This window comes from Sus scrofa, chromosome 18, assembly GCF_054392235.1.
Source record: "Sus scrofa isolate SSC_HxYL_T2T_F1_AM1 chromosome 18, Sscrofa_HxYL_maternal_Yorkshire_Landrace_v2.0, whole genome shotgun sequence".
Taxonomy (NCBI): Eukaryota; Metazoa; Chordata; class Mammalia; order Artiodactyla; family Suidae; genus Sus; species Sus scrofa.
Window position 1 is genome coordinate 18675602 of NC_139400.1, and position 9399 is coordinate 18685000.

Genomic DNA, 9399 nt, shown 5'->3' on the forward strand with positions numbered 1-9399 from the left:
GTGTAGGTCGCAGATGCAGCTTGGATCTGGCACTGCTGTGGCTGCGCTGTAGACCGGCAGCTGCAGCTCTGATTTGACCCCTCGCCTGGGAACTTCCTTCTCCATGTGGTTTATGTGGTACAGTAATCTATAGAGATGCAGAGTGGAATTTATGATACACAGTTTAATGCTTTGTGTTGCTTCTGTTTCTAGAAATCTGGCAATATGTAAGTGTCTAAGAGCCTGAGAACCCACCGTAAGATCCTGAGCTCCACGGGATGCCTCTGAAACCCAGGCATCAGTTAGATCCATTAAACCTGCCTTCCCCGTCCTGCTCTCTTTGTTTCTACGAAAACCCTGTACGTCCTCTAAGCGTCCTCTAAACAAGTTGTTTTTTAGGAATTTGTTGTCAGCTGGGTCCAGTTGGATCATGAGCTCGTTAAGACTGATTAAGCCCACGGACCCTCCAACCGGGCATGCGCAGTGTCTGCTCGGTAAACGACGTCGGAGGGCTCAGAACTCCACCCTGGGAACCGCCTGCAGCTTAGTTGCGCCTGCGCAGAAGTGCCGTTGCCTCACCTTTTCCTTTTCTCCAATTATTACCTTGCCCCACGCTCCCCACGCCCCAGCTTTATCCCACACATGCTCCAAGCCCCTTGCCGTGGGGGAGGCCGGTTGGAGATTTGTTCTATTTCCTCGTTGGGCTGCTCGGGGAATATATTTTTTCTCTGCTGCAAACTTGAGCATCTCAGCATCGCTTGGCTTCCTGTGCGTGGGGAGAACGTGTCCGGTTCCGTAACTCCTCGTTGAGCGGGAATTTGAAAACAGAAGATCCGATTCCTGCTCTCGAGGCACCTACAGGTGGGTGTGACTGGATGCCCATTGGTGAAATGTCGCAGAACCGTTGAAAATTGCCCCAACATAAACTATGAAGTCTAGTTAGCGTGCAAAGGCGGGGAGGTGAGGCAGGGAGAGTCAGACCTCCTGGAGTGGTGAGTCTTGGGTTGGAGCTCTGCCGACAGGATGGGTATGGACCACTGGAGAGGGAGAGGGTGCCCCCAGGCCTGGGGTAGTCCCCCCGGAATGTCAGCTCCGAGGGCAGGGCTTTTATCTGTTGGGGCTGACTTCCCAGTGTGTGGCACAGAGTCGGTGCTGGATAATGAGTTGGTGAATGAACGAATGAACAGGCAGAGGGACAAGCCTAAGCTGCTGAAGACGAGGAGGCCAAAGAAATTGGCTTGGGTTGGGGAGAAAGTCATGTAAGAGAGGCCAGTGACAGTTTTTAAAGCAGGGTGAATGTACGGGAATATGGGCGGGATATGTATCCCTGTGGTGTCCAGTGCCCCAGGGGGAAAAAAATAAAACCCAAGCCTCGGACCTTGCCCCCAGGAACTTGAGTCCAGCATTCTTCACAGCACAGGTGGTGACAGCGTGAGGACTAACGGGGACCCTGAACAGTGATGCTCCAGGGGCGCTGGAGTCTGGGCGGGGGTCAGGGATGCAGGCTTACCTGAAAGCGGGTGGGTACATCCTCAGGGTCTCCGAGAGCACCATGTCCAGGTAGGGCAGGCCTTGTTGGAGGCTGCAATGCTCAGGGCTCGGCTGATGGAGGCGTGGCGACAGAGGGTGGAGGTTGAGTTAGACTGAGTCACATGGCGTCCGTCTTTCCCACTCCCTTGAGCGTCCGCCTCCAACGCTCACAAACACGTCAATGGAAACCCCACCGACGAAAAGCCATACGACCCGAATCGCATTAGATCGGCACTCCCACCTTCTGCTGGGCTTGTTTCCTGGTGGTGTGTGTTACTGAAGAGCAGGCCAGGCCCGGGACTCCGGGGTCTCTGGGTGTCAGAGGAGTTTGTGATAAAGCAGTGGTGGCAGCGGCACTGCTAGTGTTTTTTGAGGGCTGACGATGTGGTAGCTGCATGTTGTACATACTCCCTTAGGATAAAAGTCGTGTTTACAGGGTTCTGGCTGTGATATTGAGGGTTAAGGATCCAGTTTGTCTCTGCAGCAGCTCAGGTCTCGGCTGCAGCTCAGATTCAATCCCTGGCCCGGGAATTTTCATATGCTGTGGGTGTGACCAAAAAAAAAAAAAACCAAAAAAAAAAAGTTTTTTTTTTTTTTTTAGGGCCATACCTGTGGCATATGGAGGTTCCCAGGCTAGGGGTTCAGTTGGAGCTACAGCTGCCAGCCTGTACCACAGCCACAGCAATGAAGGCTCCTTCACCCACTAAGCTTGGTGCCTAGTTGGATTCGTTTCCACTCCACCACCATGGGAACTCCAGAAAAAAAAAAAAAGGCATTTATACATTGAGCTATATAGAGAAGTCATCCTGGCTCATACGTGAGTTCAGTTGAGCTTTAGGCTACCTAAAAGAGCCTATTTATGGCCTGTCCAAATACACCGTACATCTGCTTTAATTGTTAAACAAAAGGGCACATTGACCAGAAGGAAAGAATGTCCACGTTAAAAATAAAGACTAAATGCCTGGGACGCCAGTGCTGGTCCTCCTCTGATGCCAAGACTCCCTTCCCAGGCGCCAAGGCCATGCTGACTTGTGTACGCGCTGGTCTGTTCTCTTTTTTTTGGAAACCTTGAAGAAATGTAACCTTGACTTGTTTAATGTTCTTTGATCTGACAACGTAGAAAACTGTGCTGTGCTGAAAACCCTGCTTCTCCAGAACTGTTTTCTCAGAGTAATCTGGGAAGCAGGCTTCCAGGCAAGTCCTCAGTTTGGCTCACACAAAACTCTCTTCTGTTCTTATTATTGATTATTTTCGTCGATACTTTTTTTAATCCTCCAGAAAACCCAATGGAACAGCTACTTTCCCATCTCTTAGGTGAGGAAACCTGAGGCTCAGAGAGGTTTTCACAGGGTTGTGATCAGCACATCATATATAAGACAAAGAGTGAAATAGCAAAATAAATGAGGACAATTGCCACATCTAGAAAGGATCAATGGTAACAACAACAAAAAACCAGAGAGCTATGATAAATCGGTAAGAAAGGTAACTCACCAGAAAAGTGGTCAAAGGATATGAAGAAGCAAAAGACAGAAAACAAATACAAGTTGCCAGGGTGAGGAATACAAATGAAAAACCACGAGATTCCGTTTTCACTCATCCAATTAGAAAAAGCTGGGGGAGTTCCCTTTGTGGCTCAGTGGTGAACGAACCCAACTAATATCCATGAGGATGTGGGTTTGATCCCTGGCCTCGCTCAGTAGGTTAGGGATCCAGCATTGCCGTGAGCTGTGGTGTAGGTTGCAGGTGGGGCTTGGATCTGGTGTTGCTGTGGCTGTGGTATAGGCCACCGGCTGCAGCTCTGATTCGACCCCTAGCCTGGGGGGAACCTCCATATGCTGAGGGTGTGGCCCTAAAAAGACCAAAAAAAAAAAAAAAAAAAGCATCCCCCCACCCCTGCCACTAACTCATCCCACCCACAGGCTTCAGGCCATGGGGGGAAGGCTGGAGAGTGACAGCATTTCCGGGGGGAAGAAATGCAGGGGATGTTGGGATCCCTAACACAGGGTACTGGAGTTGTGCTTCTCCACACCTTCACTCCTAGCATCTCATCAATATTTTTCACTCAATAGTTTGGTTTGTGTTCATCTTTTTTGGCCGAGTCCCAATGACAACTTATATAATTTCAGTCATTCTGCATGGGAGTTAAAGGCTCTGATATTAACATGGAAAACTGGCATTGCATGAGCTAGAGATGAGAGGTAAAATTCTTGCTCATCATTTAAAATGTAGAGATTACTGGGACTGATATTAGAAAATTAAAAAACACCATGATGGTTTGAGAGATGGAAGAGGACCATTAATGGTACTTTCCCTGCATTTTTCGTTTTGCATCAGGTCCAACAAATTACTTAGGCCTGCAGGCCATGGTTGATTGGCCCGAGAGCGGGCCTCCGGTACAAGGGCAACAGACTGGAAATTTGGATCCGAGGCAGAGGAAAAAGGGGTTTTTCTCCAGCAGGTGGAAGCTGGACACAGGTGAGTCATGATCTGTTGATCACCACGTCGTGCCTTGTGGCTCACTGAGCAGAGAACACGCTTGCCGGGAGAAGGAAGCAATGAGTTAGATGTGCACAGAGGCAGAAGCAAAGGACAGAGCCCATTTCCTGGTGTCCTGTCTGCCATCTGTTCCTGGCAAGTAGCCCTGTGGGTGGCATCTCAGAACCTTTCCAACGGCTTCTCATTTTTGGCCTAAGTTAGTGACAGCTGAATTCTGTTACCTGCAACCAAAGGAGTCTTAAATGCAGAAATATTCTTAAAAATGCAACAAAATAGTGGCACCATACACCAGAATATAGAACTATATCTCAAGCAGGAAAGGAGACCAGATCAGGGAGTAGCATCCTTGACGAGTAAATGGTATTTGGTTCCTTGCACAAAATTGGCTGGGGAGCTGTCGGTATTTGAAAGAGAACTTTTGCAGACAGGCCAAGCGACGTTTGTATTATCAAGTCAGGTCCTGGTTTATTCTTTCCCCCAGATGAGCTCTGCACTGCTTTTAAGCTTTGAGCTCAAGATGTGTGTGTTGACATCTGCTTGTTGGTCCAGCAGTTCTCGATGTGGTTGACATTAGAAGGGGCCAAGGGGCTTTTAATATACAGTGATGCTGGGCCTTGCCTCCCCCCTCCCCAGGGATTTGATTGTTGGCCCGAGGGGGGGCCTGGGCACTAGTTTTCTTTTTTTTTTTTTTTTCTTTTTAGGGCCGCACCTGTAGCATATGGAGGTTCCCAGGCTAGGGGTCGAATTGGAGCCACAGCTGCTGGCCGACACCACAGCACGGCAATGCTGGATCCTTAACACTGAGTGGGGCCGGGCATCGAACCCACAACCTCATGGTTCCTAGTTGGATTTCCACTGTGCCACAACGGGAACTCCTGGGCATTAGTACTTTTGAAGCCACCCCCGGCCTCCCTTAGTTCTAAAGTGCAGCCAGGAGGGTGAGCTCACTGTGTGAGTCTTTGTCTGCGACCTGCCCCAGGGACCCTCTCTGGGAGGTGTGCACGGATGGGGTGGGGAAGCCTCAGGCCTCCATGTTTTAACCAAACTCAGGTGAGGCAAGGCAATTCAAGTTCCCACCCACCTGCACACCAGCCCAGCCTCCCTCTGGACTTGTTTTCCTGGCCTGCAATTATTTCAGGAAAATTGGGGACGGAGGCGTCCTGAGCCGGTCCTGCCAGCAGAGGGCAGCAAGCGTATGGCAAATGCTGACTCTCCGCAAAGCCGGGCCCTTATGCAGAATCCCCAACTGAGCCCCAAGGGACCCTGGAAATCATGAATCCAGATTCTTCATCATAGAGACAGGAAAGTGAGACCCAGAGAGGCTGTGAACCCAAAAAAAGAACTCGGACTAGAAAACCAACCCTCGGAATTCCCCTCGTGGCTCAGTGGTTAACGAATCTGACTAGGAACCATGAGGTTGCGGGTTCGATCCCTGCCCTTGCTCAGTGGGTTAAGGATCCGGCATTGCTGTGAGCTGTGATGTAGATCACAGATGGGGCTTGGATCCTGCATTGCTCTGGCTGTGGTGTAGGCCCGTGGCTACAGCTCCGATTAGACCCCTAGGCTGGCAAGCTCCGTATGCCGTGGGTTTGGCCCCAGAAAAGACAAAAAAAAAAAAAAAAAAAAAAAAAAGAAAACCAACCCTTCGCTGAACACCCAGTGGTGTCAGATGCTGCGCTAGGCACAGGGGCCTCAAAATGCATAAGTTTCTGCTCCGTCAGGAAACAGACTCTGAGCAAGTCATTGTGCTGAACGCCGGGCGTGTTAGAGTGGGCTTGGGGGGGGGGCGCGGTGCAGGAGAAACGGTCTTGTTCGGAAACTCTTTTGTTACTTGTTCATTCAGCACAGGGTTGGTGCCTCCTGTTGACCCGGCACAGTGCTGGGCGTCAGGTGTGTTTTTGGTCGTTTACAGCCGTCTCAGGGTGCCAAGCAGGGATGCAGGTCAGAGGGTGGGGAGTCTGGGTGCTGTAGCAGAACAGACGGGGAACACGTCCGGCATTTAGGGTGGGGGAGCTGCCAGGAGGAAGCGACGTCTAAACGGAGAGATTTATGATGAGTGAGAAAGGCCCGTGAAAAGTGGGTGGGCTTGTTTGGGTGCTGGTTCAAACAAACCAATCTAAAAACCAAAGTGTGACTCAACCACACGCCCCCGGACCCTAAGTGGATATTTGATGCACTTAAGAAATGATGGTTTATTTGGTTTTTAGTGTGATGATGGTGTGGTGGTTGGGGTTTGGGAAAGAGTCCTTCTCTTTTTTTTGTCTTTCTAAGGCCGCACCCGCAGCATATGGAGGTTCCCAGGCTAGGGGTCTCATCGGAGCTGTAGCCGCTGGCCTACACCACAGCCACAGCCACGCCAGATCCGAGCTGCGTTTGCAACCTACACCACAGCTCACGGCAACACCAGATCCTTAACCCACTGAGCGAGGCCAGGGATCAAACCTGCAACCTCATGGTTGCTAGTTGGATTCGTTAACCACTGAGCCACGACAGGAACTCCAAGAGTCCTTTTCTTTTTAGAGGTGTATGTTGAAATGTTTACAGATGGTATGGTATGCTAGCTGGGATTTTTTTTTTTTTTTTAATTGGCAGCAGATAGGGAAGCCAGGGTGGCCGTAAACTGACACTTGTCGAAGCTGCATGATGGGTACACAGGGGTTCACGCAGCTGTTTTTCCAACTTGTATTGGTTGAAGTTTTCCTTCAAATAGAAATGTAAATAACAATAGTCTGTGGAACAGCCTGTGGAAAGACTCTGAGATGCCTTCTTTTTTTTTTTTAGGGCCGCCCCCGCGGCATGTGGAAATTCCCAGGCTAGAGGTGGAATCAGAGCTATAGCTGCCAGCCTACACCACAGCCACAGCCACAGCCATGCCAGAGGCGAGCTGCACCTGCGACCTACACCACAGCTCACAGCAATGCCAGGTCTTTAATCCACTGAGGGAGGCCAGGGGTCAAACCTGCATCCTTGCGGATACTAGTCAGGTTTGTAACCTGCTGAGCCACAAAGGGAACTCCTGAAATGTGTTGCCGAATGCAAAGTGGTGGCGCCAGGCCGGCTGAGGCCCTGTTCTGGGGGCATCTCAGAGGATGGGGCGCTGGTGCCCTGGGCCAGGGCAGGAGGGAGCCAACCGAGGGGTGTGTGTGTGTGTGTGTGTGTGTGTGTGTGTGTGTGTGTGTGTGAGAGAGAGAGAGGTGCCGCCAAGAACTGAAATGGAAAATGTGGTTGCGCTGTGTGGGGGCTCCATATTTTTCTTTGCCTTCTACAAACAACTAACCCCCCAAATGTTGAAGGGGTAGAATTGAAGTGAAAAAGGGAAAGCTAGGGAGGCTTCGTCAAGAAAGGGCATTGCCTTGGAAGCAAAGGCTGGTGCCCCCACCCCAAGTGTTTAAACAGAAGCAGCATCCTTACAGGCGGGAGGCTGGGACCCGGGGCTGAGCTCTCAGGCCCTGTCTGCGCTGATAAGGGTGGAGGAGAGTCTGCTTGGCTTCCGGGGCTGGGCACCCAGGGACTCTGAGCAGACTATGTCAAGCCAGGAAGCCCTTCAGGCTGGGCTTCCAAAAGGCAATGGTGAAAATGGATCCCCAGGCTTCTCCCTGACACCTGTTGCCAAGGCCAAGCTGTTGAGAATTCGACCTGGGGAGACTCTTAGAATCAGTCTGTCCTGTGTCTCACCCAGTGAGGAAGGCCCAGCAGCCTCTGTCCTTGACCTGGGTCAGGCCTCCGTGTGGTCACCAGGTCCCACCAGGGATTCCGTGCTGCATCTGGTGCCCAGCAGCCCTGGCCTTGGGCCCGTTGCCAAGGCAGCATCCACGGGTCACCTGGTCTGTAAGGTGGGACCAAGGTTTCTCCACCCATCCCTCGGGGGGGCAGAGCCGACAGGTGATAGAGGGGAAACTCTCTGGAAGGTACCGAACAAGCAGACAGGACCTCTCTTTGAACGGATTTGGAGGCTGGGAGCTCATTTCCTCAGGAGACCCTCTGTCGTCAGGGGAGAGGGAGGAAAGCATTTCTCCAACCCTATAAATTCACTTCGCCTGAGACTGATTCTGTAAAACAACTAACTGTGCTCTTAGGCAGTTAAAAATACATATTTAGTATTTACTAATATTTAGTATTGAGAAATATTAATTAAGTCTCAAATACTGAAGGTGTTCCCATCGTGGCTCAGCGGTAACAAACCCGACTAGGATCCGTGAGGATGCAGGTTTGATCCCTGGTCTCACTCAGTGCGTTAAGGATCCGGTGTTGCCATGAGCTGTGGTGTAGGTCGAAGATGTGGCTTGGATCTGGCGTTGCTGTGGCCGTGGTATAGGCTGACAGCTACAGCTCCAATTTGACTCCGAGCCTGGGAACCTCCATATGCTGCAGATGCAGCCCTAAAAAAAGTGAAGAAGGAGAAAAAAACCCAAAAACCTCAAAAAACCACACAAAACCCCCCACAAAACTTAAATACTGGGGGAAAATAGAAATTTTAAAAATGGCCTCTTTGCCTTGTGGCTTATATTCTTCATCCAGAGTTCTTTAATTTTTAGGGACACCTTTTCATCTTTATTTGATTTTCAATGGGCTGTGGCTGCTCATTTTATTTCTAAATTTCCTGGTCTCTTGGTCATTCTATCACTTCGTTTAGGCTCCGTAAACCAATATTTAAGTGCAGTAGCTAAACTTGATGGTTAAGGGCACTCTGGAAAATCTATTGATACATCTTTTAAAGTAGGAAATACTGCCCTCTCTTATTAATCTCGCTTTGCTGGAGTAATAAATTAATTAGGAGTTTCGTGTACCATTTTCTTTGAAAGTGGTGCGTGCGCGTGTGCACCCCGCCCCGAGTCCCTCACAGCAACTCACGGACCTTACACGGGGGATGTGCTGATAAGATGTGGGACATAAATGAGAAAAAGAAAAGAAAAATGTCCTTGCTTTCAAAAAGACTTTTTTCCTGGCGTTTCAGGGACTTAATAGAGAAATGAGGGTTTTCCTCTTTTCCTAGAGGAAATGGAAGTGGGACGGCCTCAGTCGTGTTTCCCTCAAGAGGTGGCAGCAGCAGCGACAGAGCGTGTTCATAAGTGGACTTGGCATTGTCCACAGTGGGTGAGATGGTGCCAGCCCCCAGGCTCTAGGGCCCATGAGAAGTGTGGGGGTGGGGGACACGGCCAATCCAAGTTTCCACTCGGGTGCGTTCTCCGGGTAACGGAGACGATGCGATGAAACCCAACCCCACGTAGAAAATACGGCAGCTCTCGCTTTGCCCTTTTCCACCAGCCTGGGAGAAAAAGCCTGTCGCCCCCTGGCGGCCGGTCTCCGAGCTGAATGCGGAGTCCCCAGGGATCCAGAGTCTGGGCTCCTCCCAGACCCCGTTTTGGCCCCCGGCATGCAGCGCTTGGGGTGGGA

The 9399-nt window shown here is 50.6% G+C and overlaps 1 protein-coding gene and 1 long non-coding RNA gene across 7 annotated transcripts in view; one reads left to right on the top strand and one right to left on the bottom strand.

The window, feature by feature from the left end:
* TBXAS1 (thromboxane A synthase 1) overlaps nt 1-9399 on the bottom strand; it is a 169393-nt gene that overhangs the window by 7658 nt on the left and 152336 nt on the right. For all 3 annotated transcript variants that reach the window (XM_021078509.2, XM_021078508.2, NM_214046.1), the window contains 1 exon segment: nt 1490-1581. In XM_021078509.2, the coding sequence (XP_020934168.1) occupies nt 1490-1581 (92 nt within the window).
* LOC106508202 (uncharacterized) overlaps nt 503-9399 on the top strand; it is a 161816-nt gene continuing 152919 nt past the window's right edge. For 2 of the 4 annotated variants that reach the window (XR_014833643.1, XR_014833644.1), the window contains exons 1-2: nt 754-840; nt 3844-3984. This is a non-coding gene — a long non-coding RNA (uncharacterized LOC106508202). Of the gene's footprint in view, nt 841-3843; nt 3985-9399 lie in introns of all 4 variants that reach the window. The other 2 variants (XR_002340217.2, XR_014833642.1) reach the window with 2 other exon arrangements.